Here is an 18,269-nt window from a genome sequence, read left to right on the forward strand (position 1 = left end):
ATAACATTTTTGCTTCTGCTGTGGAACTCTGTAATGATGCTTCAGTCTTGAGAGCCCCGTGTCTGTAAATGATTAATGGGATGTTGTGCATACACAGGTGGGCCCCATTTCTTCACAGTGGCTTTTGGCCTCTGTCCTCCAGACAGATGATGGCTGGGGTCGCATAACCAATTTGAAACAGCATTTATTAAACAAAACAAAACAATTATTTTACGTTTGATAACATCTGAAACTTTATGACTTTTATCCTTAGAGTAGACTTGTTTTGTTTATTGGCCTATTGTTTTAACAAATAAGTGATCAAAGACATGAGATTGCAGAGATAGGCAGAGTTAGGCCAAGGTTATGCTTTTATGTGATAACCTTTTTGAAATAGTAAAAATTACTTTTTACATTATGTCTGTTTTAATAATGACTTCATGACTAGCACAATTTTAGCGTGGACATAAGTGGACATTTGCTTCTTACAACCAAAAAAGAGTTTTTTGAGCTATGCTAAACCGGGAGACCCAGTGTCGATATCATGTTTGTAAATTGTTAATGACTGTAGCTGTATGGATGTAGGAACTAATAATGCTCTCTCTGCTCCCCAGGATGGTTTGGATGCATTAGTTTACGACCTTGACTTTCCCGCCCTGAGGAAGAACAAGAGCATCGACAACTTCTTGAACAGATGTGAGTACCCTGCATGTTTTCATTTCCCCAATCACTCTCTGGATCTGTCTTGATAGAAATTGTTCGGTCACTTGAATAATTGTCGACAAAACGCATCTAAACAATATCTCCAGGTCGGGTTAGCGGCAGGGGCCTTTTTTTTTGGGTCAGCACCCCCCGTCCCGGCCCCGGACAGCATTGTGTCTGGCGCTCTGCGTTCCTCCACCAACAAAAGGGCTTTCAGTGCAGCGGGATGACCCACATGGTGTTCCACATGATCCCCCTCACACGCCTGGCCATCACAGGGGAAGCCTCTGTGAAAGCTGGAGTTTATATATCTCTGATGTGTATGACTCACCGTTTTAATCATATCACAGCCAGAGAGAGAGAGAGAACGAGAGAGACGGACCCACAAGCTGTACTGTCTGGGACGCTCGCCTTAATTACAAACTTACCATTTCCAGTTGAGGAATTTATCTGCACTGCTTTTGTTGTGTCTGGGACCGGAGGTCTGGAGTGTAACTGTGTAGCGCTTTTTGTGTAGCACATTGCCTCCTATCTGTGTATAGTTTGCAGCTTTGTTGCTATCTTATCAGTGTAAAGTCAAATTAATAAATTTGGCAAAAAATAGCTTTTTTAAATGTTTGGAATGTATTGTGATTCTGAAGACTGGCATAGGCTACCAAGTCTAATGAGGATTCTTAAGCTCTTATCAGTGGGGCTTTGAAGTCTTGCTCTGCAACATGAAGCTAGTAAGTAGGACAAACATAGGCCTGTGCATTTCAGGCTACCTGATTATAGTAATGTGGGGAGAAATCACAGCCTCCTCGATGTATGCATAAAGCCTGGTAGTAGGCTACTGTTTATGCTACGGCCTCGGGTATGCCTCCAGGTGCACCCAGCGCATCAGCTGCTAGGAGCACAAGAGAGTTTTACAGAGTGTCCAGGGTATTAATGCCAGTAAGTTTCATCCCATCATTGCAGCCTGGGCTTCATCTGCAAATGTGTTTTTTTACCCAGTGGGGCTAACACCTAATGATTCAAGGCTTGGATTTTCCAGGACTGATGCCACCAGCTCGATTGGGAGCTTGTCTCAGAGCAGCAGCGCAGCGGCTTGCCCAGTTGCCGCGGCGCCGTCCAAGTAAACCCTCATGGAATACGGCGGAGCTGCCTCTTCAGTGTAGTAGACAAACACACTCTGCCGATTTTTATAGGCAACCTGCTTGGTGTTTATAATGTGTTCAGAGTGAAAATGTTACCATTGAAGATGGCCACCTTAGTGACTCCATGACCCGACACGTTTAGACTCTCACTGAGTTCAAAGGAGAACCTGCCTTTCAGGTCTGTCCTTAATTTGTTCATACAGTAAGGTAAATTAACGCTCCTAATTTCTATTTACCGTATGTGCATAGATGACCGCACATGTGCAGGAAAGATAAATGCGCAAAGCTGGTTTATGAACAACTGAGGACAAGCAGGGATGTGTTTTATTGGGATTGATGTGGTGTACATCTTCTGGTTTTGTGGGTGTAGAGAGAGAGAGAGAGAGAGAGAAAAAAAAGTTGAAGGGTCCCTTGTAATCTCTTACGCTCATGAATTCAAAGTGTGTGGACGTGGGCATTGAGGGTGAAGAGATCAAGGTTTCTTGTCGAGAGAGACTGGTCACTAGCGGTTTGCTTGCCTGAGGGGCCTTCAGCGCTTCTTTCTTTGTGGAAACTGGAGTATGCAGTCTAGCATTCTGCCCTGAGTGGCATTTGACACACATGGCTGGAGCGCCAGCGCGTCCTCTCTGCCACGCATGTCCAGGGAAATTGATTTGCTCTCTGCAAATTCCTGTGAAACTGGCTTGCCATGCTGCCTCTGCACAGGCTCGCTCTCTTGCTCACACAAACTCAATTTCTCTGTGTGTGTGTGTGTGAATGGTAACGCTTAAACCCCCTCAAAAGAACCACTCGACGGGATCCGAAACTGTAGTGTTTGGTCGACGGGATTAGCCAGAGCTGGAGCTGGGCTGCAACATGAAACGGCTCACATTCTAATGTACTTTTCTTAAATACCCCGCTTTTTATTTTTAGATAATTTGCATGAATCCGCGCAACCCCCACCCCCCAACACACACACAGTCTCACACACAAACACACACATTCATACACACACCACCACCACCCCCACCCCATCATCTCTCCATGCATCCTGGCGGCAGTTGTAGCCCATGCAAATACACTGGGCAGCCTTGCCGTTCAACCCTGACCATATTTGGCTGAATGTTATCTCTCCCTGGGGGAGACAGAGCGGTTTCATGAGATAAAGCTTGGGCTTTTTCCTCTCTCTCTGCTACCTTCTCTCTATACACACACACTCACACAAATACACATCTCTCTCCGCTTCGCCTGCTCTGACAAAGGCTCTTGGTGATGCATGAGTCATCGTTGGTAGCTCCCCCACGGACCTCTTTCATGAACGCGGTGGAAGCGATCTCAGTGATGGGAAGCTTCCCCCACAGCCAATTTTGGGGAGTGAGGCCAGAAGAATGGCAGCCTAATGACAGCCAAGGCTTCTTGGTGGTGCTTGAGCGTGGCCCACTCCGCGTTGCCCCTCGCTTGGACGTTTCGGCTTTGACCGGCATGAGTCGACTCATGAGTCTAGCCTTGGCGTCCTTCAGAAAACTGCAATGATTGTCTCTCACGCAAACAGCCATAGGTACGCAGCTCAGTCGGGCCAAATCAACAGACTGCGCCGTGACTCAGTGGAAAGCTTTCACAAACGATCCTGAAGAGACGTGCCTCAAGGCAGAGTTAATGAACATCATGACTGATGACTGCTGTTTTAAACACTAGCATAGCATCAGCTCGCAACGTGCTCTCACCAAGGGGAGAGTTTGTGTGTTAACTGTTCTTCCTCAATCCTTGTGCCCACAGATAAGGACACCATCAGTAAGATCCGTGACCTGCGCATGAAGGCGGAGGACTATGAAGTGGTTAAGGTCATCGGCAGAGGGGCATTTGGAGAAGTGCAGCTGGTCAGTACATTCACTTGTTTACTAAAATACCTCAATTTGGCCCACAGACTTGAGTGATCTTGCTTTTCTACTTTCCAAAATGAGAGGGTTAAAATAATTGATGATCTCGTAACCGCACAATTCACAATTTGTGTGTGTGTGTTTTAAAGTTCCAATGCCCTGTAGTGTATCGTGCATGTAATTAGTTGTGGTGTGTGTTGTGTGCCGACATGCCTTTGAGCTCATGGATGTTCCACCTCTCCCCCCAGGTGAGGCATAAAGCCACGCAGAAGGTTTACGCCATGAAACTTCTCAGCAAATTTGAGATGATCAAGAGGTCTGATTCAGCTTTCTTCTGGGAAGAGAGAGACATCATGGCCTTTGCTAACAGCTCTTGGGTGGTGCAGGTATGTTGTTGACATGAACTGAACTGTGTACACATAGGAAGCAATGAAGCTTTCTTAGATCAGACTCAAGTTGATTGTCTAGTCTCCCCTTACCTGAGGTCCAGTAGTCATGGTGTGAGCCAAAGTCCATGTTTGGCATCACGTTTTCTCACCCATGTTGGGCATCGTTGGCCTTGACTAAGCTGCTGTCCTCTTCCCCCTAGCTCTTCTACGCATTCCAAGACGACCGCTACCTCTACATGGTCATGGAGTACATGCCAGGCGGAGACCTGGTCAACCTGATGAGTAACTATGATGTCCCTGAGAAGTGGGCCCGCTTCTACACCGCCGAGGTGGTGCTGGCACTGGACGGCATCCACTCCATGGGCTTCATCCACAGGTTACGCTCTTCTACTTCTTCCACTCTTCCTTTTTTCCCCACCCTTTTCTTTCTCCCTTTCTGGTTTGTTGTTACACCGCCGCCTCGTGCTGCTTTCCAGACACGGTGAAAGGTCCCCTCTAGCCTGAGGTAGCTGTCACACTCTATACATCACCAAGTTTTTATTTTAACCTTTTTTTCCCCCTTAGGGATGTGAAGCCTGACAACATGTTGCTTGATAAATCAGGCCACTTGAAGCTGGCTGACTTTGGAACCTGTATGAAAATGAATAAGGTACATCAACTCAATGATATCAATGTAATAATAGTTGCAGGATAAATATTTACATAAAAAAAAACATTTAAAAAAGATTTATATTGGTAAACAGTTATATTGAAAATGTAACACTTTTATACATGGTTTTGGGTGCCTGCTTGCTAACTCTTTTTTGGTGTGTATCATGTTTTGCAACAGGACGGTATGGTACGATGCGACACTGCAGTAGGAACGCCTGACTACATATCACCTGAGGTACTGAAATCACAAGGAGGAGACGGCTACTATGGCAGAGAATGCGACTGGTGGTCGGTTGGAGTCTTTCTGTATGAAATGCTAGTTGGTAAGTGGTACATAGAACTACACTATGGGCTGGTTTCTCCTACATGAATTAAGCTTCATTGGAAGGTCTTTTTTTTTTCTGTTAGTCTTGGACTAGGTTTAATCCATGTATGGGAAATTGGCCAAACATGTTTTGATAGAGACATTAGAATTGGCAGATTGGTCTGCAGTATTGGACATGTACATGTGTCCTAAAATGGAGCTTTAAGGTTAGCCACAACAAACTTGTAGTCATTGTTTTCTTTGGGTGCATGTAATGAGTGAGATATGGAATGTCTAATTCAGAGTGTGGAGACAGTTAGGCCTATATGTTGGAAAAGCAGTCAGACTACTGTAGCTTACAGTGTATTTGAACCAGAACTCTAACATAAAATTGTATGTAGTTGAAACTGCACCTACGACATCCTGTAGTTCGTTTCATTTGACCCGGTGAAAGGCTGGATGTTTGCCTTGGAGAGTCGCCGGGGTCCTCAGGCTTCCTGAGTTAATTGTGTTGTAGTCTGGCGGCCCTTTGCCCCTGTGAAATGGATTTCCTGATGATTTAACCCCGCAGGTGACACGCCATTTTATGCCGACTCCTTGGTTGGGACGTACAGCAAGATTATGAATCACAAGAACGCCCTGACTTTTCCCGACGACAGCGAAATCTCCAAGGACGCCAAGAACCTCATCTGCGCCTTCTTAACCGACAGGTAAATCCCAATAGTGGGGAAATGACTTGATTGCCAGCGTGTTTTTTTTCCCCCCTGACTCGTTTCGCAGATGTGTGTATAAATCATGTCTTTGTTGATTTTAGCCGTTTTTTCCGAGGCCCAATCTGTGTATTTTGACAAGACATCACTGACGTGCCTCTGTCTGTCTGCCAGGGAGGTGCGACTCGGCCGCAACGGGGTCGACGAAATCAAGCGACACGCTTTCTTCAAGAATGACCAGTGGACGTGGGACAGCATCAGAGACAGTGAGTCAAATTCCAAGCCGGACATTCATTTCGAGCCACTCACTCACCCCCTCCCATCTGACGTCTGTTAGACAGGCAGAAAGGTCTCCCAACAGCCGTACATCATAGCACAACACAGACGCTGTAGACTGCCTGCGGCGGTCCACTCCGAGTTATTTGCTGGAATGGACAGAATTAAAAATGCCTCCATAAGTCCTCTGGAGGCTCTGATGGAGTCAGCAGTTTGGCTGCTGCTGTGGAACCAGCTGCCAGCCGCACTGAGTTGGCACGCTTGCCCCGGTGTTCAAACATGTGCACCAACTCCCAGAATCCACCTCGGGACATCTGGGGTCAGTCAGTCATTACCCCTCCCCCTTCCCCCCTTCTCCCACGTCAGTTTGGGTGTGATTTGGAACAGGATGTGTAATGTATGTAGAAGCGCTCCATTTTGGGATCTCACTTTTGTAAAGCCCTTTTAAATCTCCTCAATTCCCCATCCATTTAAGATCATTTTTGTAAACATCATTACTAGTCAAACTGCTGGCTGAGTTGGTGTTTTCTTGACATAGTGAGGCATGGTGGTATGGAAACAACATGTGATGACATACCAATGGTAACCCCATCTCATCACATCACATCTCTAATGTGCTGTTGCACATTAAAGATACAGAGGAGATTTGTTAACTACTGTGGCACCCAAATGCCATTTGTGTAAATACAAGCATACTGGAAAATTCTGCCCTGAAGCTCTTTCAATACACAAAATGTTAATGTTGGTTATTTTTATTGTTTGTTTGCATTTGTATAGAACAGCCTTTGTGTCGTTCTATCTGCCCAAGCCTCCCTCTGACATAGTGTCTCTCTCTCTCTGGCTCTCCCAGCGGCTGCCCCGGTTGTGCCCGAGCTGAGCAGCGACGTGGACACCAGCAACTTTGACGACATCGAGGAGGACCGAGGCGAGGAGGAGACTTTCCCCATCCCCAAGGCCTTCGTGGGCAACCAGCTTCCCTTCGTAGGCTTCACCTACTACAACCAGTGAGTACCCTGGGCTGCTCTTGGAGGAGGAAGAGCAGGGTGTGTCTGGGGGGCTGGATGAGTACAGGCCACATCACCGTGTTTAGTCTGCGCTCGTTTTCAAGGAGTCCTGCGCTGTTCCCAGCTATATTTAAGCTGGACTGTTTCCGGTTCTTTCTTTACTGGCCGATGTCTATTTAGGATGATGTATTTGGCAGCATGCCAAATGTCTGTGTAAGCAGAAAATTTGATATCCTGATTTTTATTTATTTAATTTACTGTATGCATTCATGCTTTTTGTCTGTTTTTTTTTTTCATTGTATTCTTTAGGTTTCTTCGAACCTCGAGCACAAAAACGAGTGACAAACGTAGCAGCTCCACCAAGGAGGACAAAAGCCATGTAAGCACCACTACAGCAGGGCTGTATAATGCAAATGAACATAGGAAACACCATGATGTATTCAATTAAATTCAAGTCAGTCTTTAGTTCAGAGGGCACCAGAAGGCATGTAGCATAGGGAAAAAAAGTAATCTTGTAATGATGATATTAAAAGTGAGACTCACTGTACGTATACAATTATGATGGTTCATCAAGCTCAGATCAGTGTACTGCCTTAAAAATAGCCCAGTTAAACTCTGAATGAGTGTAAGTGTCTGACTGTGTGTGTGTTGCTGTGCAGCTGGAGAACCTGCAGAAGAGGATCTATCAGCTGGAGGAGCAGCTCCACAGTGAGATGCAGCTCAAGGACGAGATGGAGCAGAAGTGCAGGTCAGCGCCGGCTCACGGGCCACACCGCACGGCTCTCTCCGCTCCTGTCCAGCACTGTTGCTCTTTAGTTTCTTATTTTTTGTTCTTTAAGTGATTTTTCGTTTTGTTTGTTTTAGGACATCCAATACAAAATTAGACAAAATCATGAAAGAGCTAGATGAGGAGGTAAGTGAGGTGGTCTTTTGTGTGTGTGTGTGTGTGTGTGTGTGTGTGTGTGTGTGTGTGTGTGTGTGTGTGTGTGTTTTGCATGAGCCACGTGTGATGTGCTGTTTTGCTCTCTCGCTCCGCTGATCAGATCAATCAGAAGAAGACGGTGGAGGCGTCCCTGTCCATGCTGGAGAAGGAGAAGATGATGATCCACCACCGCGCCTCGGAATACCAAAGAAAGGCCGACCAGGAGGCCGAGAAGAGGCGCAATGTGGAGAATGAAGGTCTGAGCTTTGTCCTCTGTCCACTCCTCCTGCTGCCCTTTCTCTAGGCCATGGCTTTGGCTTATCTTGGTCTGGGTTGTGGTCGTCTTTATGATATACTGCGAGTCCAGTCAGTTTTTGAAACCCTGTTGGCCTATAGAAGTGTCATGTAAAAATAAACGCAATGGTTAAGAAAGCGTTCAAACATACCATACACGTCGTAATTTCACAGCTAAACTGGCATTGGTTTGTTTGTATTGAGTTGTTTTTGGATTTTAGTGGACTCCAAATCCCTTTAGTATCCCTTTGCCTTTGTCCTCTCTCTCTCTCTCTCTCTCTCTCTCTCTACCGCGCTCACGCTCACTCTCACGCACGCTCTCTCTCTCTCTCTCTCTCTCTCTCTCTCTCTCTCTCTCTCTCTCTCTCTCTCTCTCCCGCGCTCACGCACGCTCTCTCTCTCTCTCTCTCTCTCTCTCTCTCCCGCGCTCACGCTCACGCACGCTCTCTCTCTCTCTCTCTCACGCACGCTCACTCTCTCTCTCTCTCTCTCTCACGCACGCTCACTCTCTCTCTTGCTCTCTCTCTCTCTCTCTCTCTCTCTCTCTCTCTCTCTCTCTCTCTCTCTCTCTCTCTCTCTCTCTCTCTCGCTCTCCCCCTTCTCCCTGGCTTTCCAACTGTGGGCCCAAACAGATGTTTAGCCCAAGTGGATTACTGGCAGCAGAAAGCAGCTTGACCTGGTTGTCTGACCCCTGGTGACTCGTCCCTCTCCTGCACCAACTGCCTGCTGTAGCGTAAGCAAGCGCAGCAGTGTTGGAGGCTCTAGTGGCGTGCGGTTCACACTAAGTGGATCCCCGTGCATTATGGCCCTGATTCACCTGATAGCAGGGCCATGCCTGTAAACAGATAGCCCGCGCCACAGGAAGTGACATGGCAGAACAGCGCAGCGCGGGAGCGCTGGCAAGCCCGGAAGAGGTCAGCGCGGGCGGCTCAGATTGACAGGCCTACGAGGTTGTGTGGGATACGATGAGCCAGGAATCAGGGTGTGCATCTAATCCCGCTCTCTCACTCCTCCCCAGTGTCCACATTGAAAGAGCAACTGGAAAACATGCGGAAAATCAGCCAGAATTCCCAGGCCTCCAATGACAAGATAGCACAGCTGCAGAATCAAGTAAGTGAATTAATGCCAGCGTGCCCTTCTCAATTCTGAGCTTCTGGCCTTCTGATAATGGCCAGGAGTGTTCCCCAGCACCGGGTCATGACTCATGACCTATGATGGGATGACAGAATGAGGACAGCCGGTTATGTGCATGCATTTAATCAATTTGAGATTTTTATCCGAAACTAATGATGTAGTTAACGTAACATCCTTGTGGTTCCAATATGAAATCCATGCACTTGCTGGAAAGTCCCAGCCTTCCCTGTGTAGGTGATGGTGAGCACACAGTGGGAGCATGACATGTGCCAATCTATATTTTTCACCAAATGTCTATTTACAGTATTTCAATTATACATGATGATAATAGCTTTACCTAGAGCTTATTGTAGATGTAGAACGTGTCCCCTCCTTCCAGAGGGGAAAAGAAGGGTTTCATGTTTGCCACTGATGGTATAAATATAGGCAACCCCTGATGTGCCACACCTCACATGCGCTGTAATGGGAAGGAAGGGATGCTCGTTATGATGTTGTGACAACAGTCTTATGGGCAGCAGTGTAGTCATGAGTCATGCTGAGCAGTGTGTCACCTCAGAGAATGGCCAGTCACGTGACCGCGTGTGACTCATTCACGGCATTGTGAAAATTCAAGCACAGGAGTATGCGCATTGCATGCAGTAGGAAATGTGTAATGTGTTTAATCATGCGATGAATGTATACATTTATACAGATTTTGTAGCTGCTGTGCTATAGATGCAAGATGAATTTCAGTCATCTGACAATGAAGTATTATTTGATTTAATCGACTCTAAAAACATTGCCCGCCCTCTAACCCGTGTCCACATTGATTGGCAGCTGGAAGAGGCCAATGACTTGCTGCGAGCGGAGTCGGACACGGCGGCGCGCCTTCGAAAGAACCACACGGAGATGAGCAAGTCCATGAGCCAGCTGGAAGGCCTGAACCGCGAGCTGCAGGAGAAGAGCCGCGCCGCCGACAACACCAAGCTGGCGCTGGAGAAGGAGCTGCTGCAGCTGCAGAGCACGCTGGACTCCGAGCGACGCAACTGCAGCCAGGGCTCCGAGGAGATCCGCGAGCTCCAGGGTAACAAACTAGCTGTCCTCCGGGCCCACATTGCCATCACGGCTGCCTCGTCCTCACACACACACACGCACGCACGCACGCACACACACACACACAGATGCACTCAATCCTGTGTTTTGGCAGACCACGTACAAGTCTGTGATGGTACCACGAGTGGCTTGCGTGCTAATGTGCATAATTAGAATGTGGAGCCAAAAGCCACCATGAGCTGGGCTACCAGTGTCACCCTGATGTGGTGTAGTCGGCGGCTTTTAATGGGATGGTCCACCTCTTATAGAAGTTCAGTCTGGCTGCCAAAATGAGACCAGGACAAGTCTTCTGACAGTACTGATGTTTCCCATATCATAGTTTCTTAAAGGAGCACGCCAATGTTTGGAGAAGTTAGCTTATTTACTAACTGTAGGCTAACTGGTATAACCCAGTTCCAGTGAAGTATGCAAAGCTAGGCTAACGGTGTCAGACCGGGTTATTGCATGCCCAGAGAAGAGAAGGGTAAGGTAAGAGAAAGGCTTTTATCTAACTCTCAGGTATACAGCAAATAAGCTAAAAAGTTGGTGTGTTATTTCAAGAGTTGTTCTGCTGAATGTTCTCCAAGAAAGGCCTGTTGGACAAGAAGTGGTGATGCTGAATGTAATGTATTGGTCAAGAAGTGGTGATGCTGAATGTAATGTATTGGTCAAGAAGTGGTGATGCTGAATGTAATGTATTGGTCAAGAAGTGGTGATGCTGAATGTAATGTATTGGTCTTGCAGCACGGATTACCGGTCTGCAAGAGGACAACAAGAACTTGAAGCTCAGTTTTGCCAAAGTTGAGGCAGAACGGAAGCAGGCACAGGAGAGGAGCAATAATCTGGAGAAGGTAAACCCATCTGAACGCTGATGACTGTGTGTGTGTGTATGTTGTTGAACTTTAATATCCTACCCGTTAGTAGGTGATCCAACATGATGGCTGACCACAAGGATTTCCTTGTCTTTGTAGGAAAAGAACAACCTGGAGATTGACCTGAACTACAAGCTGAAGATAATGCAGCAGCGCCTGGACCAGGAGTTGACTGAACACAAGGTGACCCGAGCACAGCTCACAGACAAGTACGAATCCATTGAGGAGGCCAAGTCAGCTGCCATGCACGGTATGTATCTCTCTCTTTCTCTTTCTCTTTCTCTCTCTTTCTCTCTCTCTCTCTCTCTCTCTCTCTCTCTCTCGCTCTCTCTCTCTCTCTCTCTCTCTGCGCTGTGTGTGTGTCTTTCCGTCCTAGCATGCCCGCCGCCTCACCACCTGAGTCAGTTCACCACACCCACAGGCCGAATCTGAGAGCGATCTTGTGAGCAGTCTGCTGCCGCTGACGTGCCCAGACACTGCAGAGCTACTCTACCATCTTCATCTGGCGGCTGTTCCCCTTAGATCCGTGTGCTTCCTCATTTTGATATGTCCCCATATGTCCAGTTGTGACATGCTAAATGCATATGCTATATATTCTGTGTGTGTGTACGCACATGCATGGCTTCACTATCTGGTAGGGGTCTGGTTCATAGATTCACTGTTTTGAAGCATCTGGTGTGGGATGGCACCATTCAGACCTAGTTTCCCTCTTATGGTGATGTGTCCCCCTCTCTCCCCCTGTGGCGTGCAGCTGTGGAGCAGAAGGTGTCGGAGGAGAGCGTGGCGCGCACGCGGGCGGAGAGCCGCGTGGTGGAGGTGGAGAAGCAGTGCTCCATGCTGGAGTTCGACCTCAAGCAGTCGGTGCAGAAGATGGAGCAGCTGATGAAGCAGAAGGAGCGGCTAGAAGACGAGGTGAGGAGTCGAGCGCAGATAACCCAGTTTAAAAACAAACAAGCAAAATCTAACATTTACCTTTTACTAGATGTTTGAATGGTCCAAAAAGACAATAGAGTGGTGTCCTTGTTCTGGTGGAGCCAATGCACTACACTTGAGCCGCGATGATTTGCTGAGGCTTTTATCCACAGAAGACCAGATTTGGTCTGGTATTGGAGACTAGATTGGGACTGTAGGCTGCTCCTGATCTCAGTTCTGGTGGCGTTGGTGTGTGACGATCTGTGTGTTTGGTTCCCCCCACCCCTCAGGTGAAGGCCTTGCGGGTGCAGCTGGAGCAAGAGTCGGGCAAGCGGGCTCTGACCCAGAGCGAGCTGAAGAACTGGACAGTGGAGGCGGACCGGCTCAAGGCGTCGGAGAAGCAGCTCAAGCAGGAGATCAACGCTGCGCTGGAGAACAAGCGCTCCCTGGAGTTCCAGCTCGCCCAGCTCACGAAGTAAGGACCCTTACACTGACACGCACACACACCCTGCACTCACTACGCTCAGGTCCCACTGCAGGCTCATCTTTCCGCCTCGCTGTAGGTGTGACACACACACACACACACACACACACACACACACACACACACACACACACCCTAATGAAATAGTCCATGCAGTTTCTTGCCTCAGGGTTGTCCCAGAGACGCTTGTTCCACTGCATTCACATCTCTGTTCAGCCTGTGACCCGTTTCCCTCGTGTCCTTTTTTTCCCCTCTCGACACATTGCACTTAACTAGTCCATTACTGGTCATTATTGCAGAAAAGGCTATTATTCCAGCTTATAGTCAAACACTGCCAAAGCTGCGAACTGCCAATATTTACACCACAGGATTAGGGATTACTTCATGTCTGACTCCGCCCTGGCCCACGCTAATCCCCCTGCCCCCGGCCCTGTAATACCTGTCTGCAGCACCAGGAACAATAAACCAGCCTGCCTTCTGCAGCCGCTTAACGGCCGCATTTGTACTACTGTTGGGGTAGGGGGGACACAGTTGGCATGTGTCCGGAGTGGGATGGAGTGTGTGTTGAGATGGAGTACGTTGACAGGTTTCTGATGGAGTCCGGTTCTTTTTTCAGGCAATATAGGGGGAACGAAGGACAGATGCGAGAGCTTCAAGACCAGCTGGAGGCCGAACAGTATTTCTCAGTAAGCACGCCGTTCCTTTCCTTCCAGTAGTCACAAGTAGAGAAGCGTGACAAAGCAGGTGCTCGAAATACTTGTTGCTCATCCATCAGCTCTATTAAGTGTGAACTGGTTTCTCTGACAAAAAAAAAAAACCTCATTAATGATTAATTAACGCTTAAGACATGGCAAGTGTGTGTGGAATTTCTTATTGCACATTCCAAATAGCCACACGTCTCTTTGCTAGAATCTCATGCTGCATCACTGATGGCAAGTCATGCGTGATTCAGATTGTCCCCTCACCTTTGTCTTCCCTCTCTCCCCCCTCCCTCCCTCTCTTCTTTCATTCAGACGCTTTACAAAACTCAGGTGAAGGAGCTGAAGGAGGAGATTGAGGAGAAGAACAGGCAGCTGCAGGACACCCACAAGAAGGTGCAGGAGCTGCACAGCGAAAGGTGAGTGTTGTCTCCGCCGCCCCGATTGACCTCCGAATGACCCGACAATTCCAGTCAGGTCTTTCATGACGGCTACAGTAGCTCTGCAACTTCTCATCCACCCTGGAGCACAGATTATATGTTGCATTGAGACTAAGAGAGTTGCTGATTGGACAATCAGCGATCCGTGGCAAGATGCGGCTTGAATCACCTTCTAGTGAAATAGCGGTTGTGCTCTCCCACGTATGAGTCCGGCATGAATCAAAAGGGAATGGAAGCGCAGTTTAAGCGTGCTGTCATTCAGAGAGATTGACAGTACTTTCTTCTGCTGTCTTAACTAGTCACTTTAACTGCTATTTTGATTGTTAACTACAGTTTAAGAATGCATTAAAGTAGGATTACACAGATGTGTGCGATGTATGAGATATTTTTGATTAAAAAGGCAGCACGAGATGATGGCGGATGTGGCTGTCTGTGTGGCATTGCGTGCGTTTTTGGCTGGGGCTAAGGTCTGTGATGTGTGCTGTGTGTGTGTGTGTGTGTGTGTGTGTGTGTGTGTGTGTGTGTGTGTGTGTGTGTGTGTGTGTGTGTGTGTGTGTGTGTGTGTGTGTGTGTGTGTGTGTGTGTGTATGTGCAGGGACTCCCTGTCGGCCCAACTGGACCTGACGGTGACCAAGGCGGAGTCGGAGCAGTTGGCCCGGGCGCTGCAGGAGGAGCAGTACTTTGAGCTGAGCCAGGAGAACAAGAAGGCAATGGCCCGCCACAAGCAGGAGAGCGCCGAGAAGGACTCCACCATCGCCCGAGTCAGTGTCTCTTTCGCACATGCACACACACACACGCACACACACACTACTCTCACACACACACACTTGCACTCACAGGCTAGCTTACACATAAACATACACACACACACACAGTCAGTGTCACACAGGCTAACCCACACATGAACATAATGATACACACACACACACACACACACACACACACACACACACACAAAGTAAACACACACACACACACATAAACATACACACACTCACTCACAGATATCCACACGGACACAGTGCTAGCTGCATCCATAAATAGGTTTTACCACATAAAGTTCACTCCAAGACACCAGTAAAAACATACCAGTGTAGAACCCATACATACTACTCCCACAATAGAATCATACTATTTTGCTTTTGGTCTGGATCTGTTTGCCTACCAAACAATGCAAAGCAAAGGTTAGAGCCCAATCTCAGAGCGCTGTCTGAGTGATGCTTGTTCATCAGAATGTCGGTTAGCCCATCTGGAGACTGTTAAGAGCGGAGCAGTTTCCATGGGATGGTTGAAGTGTGAATGTTTTTTTTCCTTGTTAAATTCCCCCAGCTCGAGGAATCCAATAAAACCCTTACCAAAGACGTGGAGAGCCTCAGCAAGGAGAAGGCCGACCTGGATGACAAGCTGCGCGGTCAGACGGAAGGTAGTTATGGCATCTGTTACGAGAAACGTGTCCCCAATCTCCCTCTCTGTGTCGCGTCCTTCTTTGAAACTGAGTGCCCTGTCCAAAATCTTCTTCTCACACTTCTGCAGAGTATGAGAACCAGAAAGAGGAAATCACTAACTCGATCAAGGCCAACTATGAGAAGGTGCTCAACACGGAACGAACTCTCAAGACCCAGGTACGCTTGACCAAATCAACCAGACTCTACTCAAGCACCTAAACAGCAGGCTGCATGGTATTTCTGGGTTTGGAGGCTCTTCTGAGAAATATGACACTTCTCAGGGGATCAGTCTAAACACTCTCTGTAGATATTTAAGAGTGTTTAATTTAATTTAATTAAATATTCCCATCCATGGTTTGTGATAAATGGTTTTATTTGAAGCCGTTTAATGACGTGAAGCCTCTCCTCATTCTGACCCTCCTGCGTCCCCTCTCGCCCTTGCAGGCGGTGAACAAGCTGGCGGAGATCATGAACCGGAAGGACATGAAGCTGGACCAGAAAAAGAAGGGCAGCACGGCCGACCTGCGCAAGAAGGAGAAAGAGAACCGCAAGCTGCAGCTGGAGCTCAACCAGGAGAAGGAGAAGTTCAACCACATGGCCATCAAGTACCAGAAGGAGCTGAGTGAGATGCAGGCGGTGAGCTCCTCTCCTCTCCTCTCCTCCCTCCGCAGCTCTCATCATGCAGCTCAGTACATAGGCTCCACTTTGCATGCCACTACTAGAGTAGGGAGGCTAATTATTTGACCGGGCGTTAAGGCTAGTGTTGGCTGACTGTCTTACTTCATAGGATTAATATTTATTATGCTTTCACCACTTCAAAAAAGATTCTTTTTTGTGTGTGTGATCTGCTTTTTTTTTATAATCCTAAAGCAGCATAGTGATTTTTAGTCACCGATGGTGTTGTGGTGGGTACTCTGTATCTAGCTGTTATTCAGCTCCTAGCTGCACCTGACTCATGGGAAGAGTCGAGACGCCGGTACACTCCTCTCCTTAGCTGGCCCAGTGCTCTCCCTACAGTAGATAGATTAGATAATGCTTTATTGTATTATATTGTAAGACACGTTTGAAACATTTTTTTTGTGTCTATATAGCATGGCAGCTCCATTTTGTGAAAATACAAATAGAAGGAATAAGACTTGTTACATAAATACATGAAGACTCATAAAATGACATGTTGACCACATGATTAAATACTACACAATCCTCCTGCAGCAACTGGCCGAGGAGAGCACATACCGCACAGAGCTGCAGATGCAGCTGGACAGCAAGGAGAGCGACATCGAGCAGCTACGCGAGCGCCTCAACGACCTGCAGCTGCGAATGGACAACTCCAGCGTCACCAGCCTGCAGACGGACGAGACCGACAGCAACATTGCCGGTAAGGCGCCCCCTCACACACACATGCGCACAGTGGGAAGCCCCGCTGTCATGTGTTGCCCCTCTGGGGGCATGTTGACCAAGAGGAACCAACGTGGACGAGGACGCACCCTCGTCTACAAGATGCGTCCTGTTTTTGGTGGTTGCTGTAATTTGGGCACTTTGTAATTTCTAGTTTATAGTTTATAATCACAGGCTGTTACTGTTAGTGTTAATGAACCCCATGCTTGGCTACGTGTCCATGTGGTAGTCGTTAGTCGTTAGTGGGGGTGATTCCTCTCCTGATGAATGCTCATCTGCTGACAGATTCAACATGGAGAATCAGTGGGCCCCGTGTTGCATTTCCTGCTCCAAGTGCCCATCTGTGTTGCATCATGCCATCTCCCCTCCACAGCCTACATGTTTCAGATTCCTCTCAAATTGTGGGTTTGCTTAGTCAGGTTGCTTTACACCTCAAGTCTTCTTAGCCTTGGATTACAAGTTCTCCCAATAAATATATGTGTGCTGTTAACCTAGGGTGCTTGCACAGGTTTGGAAAATTTAGAATTAAGTATATAATTGTGGATTAATTTCATTCAGACCTGGAAAAGTATGGAAATCTGGGTGAAAATCTAAAGGTTTTGCTCAATACATACAAAAAGAGAATGCACACAAATTGTGTTTATCCTAAACACATAAGTTCAGGATCTCAACAGAATCATAAACTTGTCCTACAAAACTACAGAAATAGGTCTTAAAGAAAAAGAAATAATAATAAGAAAAGGGCAAGCCCAGTCATTTGTATACTAGAAATAGTCATGTAAGTAGATAGCCTGCTAGTGTCCTCTCACTTCAGGCAAAGCAGGGTGTCATTAATTTGTAATTTCTCTCTGCCCTGCGATGCCTTGGCTATCAACCATTGCTAACCTCCCATGAATTTCTGTTCCCTTTTTCCTTGTTTAATGTATAACGCTAGTGGATTAGCGTCACATTTGGATAGATGGCACATTAACCCAATGGTAGACACTAGACAGAGTGTAGGGCGTAGGGCTCCCATGTCGGCAGGTGGATGCTGTACATTTGACTGCTGATGTCTTATGTGTTCAACTCCTCTTTCATCTCTTGTTTCCCTCCATCTCCAGTCCTTGCTCCCCTTCTCTCTGTCTGCTGTACTTTGTCTTCTCTGTGAGTAGCTTGGAGTCCGGGAGGCTTTCCTCATGCCTGGCCTGTGGTGATGATGACACTCTGAATGTTTCTGTTATGAGTGATTTTTGTTGTGGTTGCGTTGGTTGTTTTCTGGTGGAAATGCCGTTTTTTTGTCCTGTGTTTGTGTTCAGTGATGCATTTGAAAGTGTTGGTCCCAGAGCGACATGTTGTAAATTATGAGCCTGATACATCAAGGGTTTGCCAAACTCGATTTGATGTCTAGCAGTGTGTTGAGTGGCAACAGTTATAATGTGCTAATTGAAACCCCCTGTAGACACTTCAGCATGGAATATATTTTAGAATAAATCATAATTCTTTCTTTCTTTCTTTCTTTCTTTTCTCTCTCTCTTCCTCTCTCTCTGATGAATAATATATTAGTCACCCCTTTAGTGCTTCAGTATGGCTTCATTTAACATTTAAAAGTCAAC

The 18,269-nt window shown here is 47.2% G+C and overlaps 1 protein-coding gene across 2 annotated transcripts in view; it reads left to right on the top strand.

The window, feature by feature from the left end:
- rock1 (Rho-associated, coiled-coil containing protein kinase 1) overlaps positions 1-18,269 on the top strand; it is a 38,178-nt gene that overhangs the window by 12,778 nt on the left and 7,131 nt on the right. For both annotated transcript variants that reach the window (XM_076293493.1, XM_076293494.1), the window contains exons 2-27: positions 594-675; positions 3,573-3,673; positions 3,922-4,059; positions 4,263-4,438; positions 4,627-4,711; positions 4,892-5,036; positions 5,589-5,727; positions 5,902-5,993; positions 6,854-7,007; positions 7,317-7,386; positions 7,667-7,755; positions 7,872-7,920; positions 8,051-8,186; positions 9,242-9,333; positions 10,174-10,420; positions 11,173-11,279; positions 11,400-11,550; positions 12,052-12,212; positions 12,503-12,687; positions 13,313-13,382; positions 13,710-13,813; positions 14,430-14,595; positions 15,164-15,257; positions 15,368-15,456; positions 15,724-15,915; positions 16,492-16,657. In XM_076293493.1, the coding sequence (XP_076149608.1) occupies positions 594-675; positions 3,573-3,673; positions 3,922-4,059; positions 4,263-4,438; positions 4,627-4,711; positions 4,892-5,036; positions 5,589-5,727; positions 5,902-5,993; positions 6,854-7,007; positions 7,317-7,386; positions 7,667-7,755; positions 7,872-7,920; positions 8,051-8,186; positions 9,242-9,333; positions 10,174-10,420; positions 11,173-11,279; positions 11,400-11,550; positions 12,052-12,212; positions 12,503-12,687; positions 13,313-13,382; positions 13,710-13,813; positions 14,430-14,595; positions 15,164-15,257; positions 15,368-15,456; positions 15,724-15,915; positions 16,492-16,657 (3,280 nt within the window). The remainder of the gene's footprint in view (positions 1-593; positions 676-3,572; positions 3,674-3,921; positions 4,060-4,262; positions 4,439-4,626; positions 4,712-4,891; positions 5,037-5,588; positions 5,728-5,901; positions 5,994-6,853; positions 7,008-7,316; positions 7,387-7,666; positions 7,756-7,871; positions 7,921-8,050; positions 8,187-9,241; positions 9,334-10,173; positions 10,421-11,172; positions 11,280-11,399; positions 11,551-12,051; positions 12,213-12,502; positions 12,688-13,312; positions 13,383-13,709; positions 13,814-14,429; positions 14,596-15,163; positions 15,258-15,367; positions 15,457-15,723; positions 15,916-16,491; positions 16,658-18,269) is intronic.

The sequence above is a fragment of the Alosa pseudoharengus genome, unplaced genomic scaffold, assembly GCF_046254945.1.
Source record: "Alosa pseudoharengus isolate Yale_2024_CS ecotype anadromous, Long Island Sound unplaced genomic scaffold, YU_APseudo_1.1 YU_APseudo_1.1_scf_2, whole genome shotgun sequence".
Taxonomy (NCBI): domain Eukaryota; kingdom Metazoa; phylum Chordata; class Actinopteri; order Clupeiformes; family Clupeidae; genus Alosa; species Alosa pseudoharengus.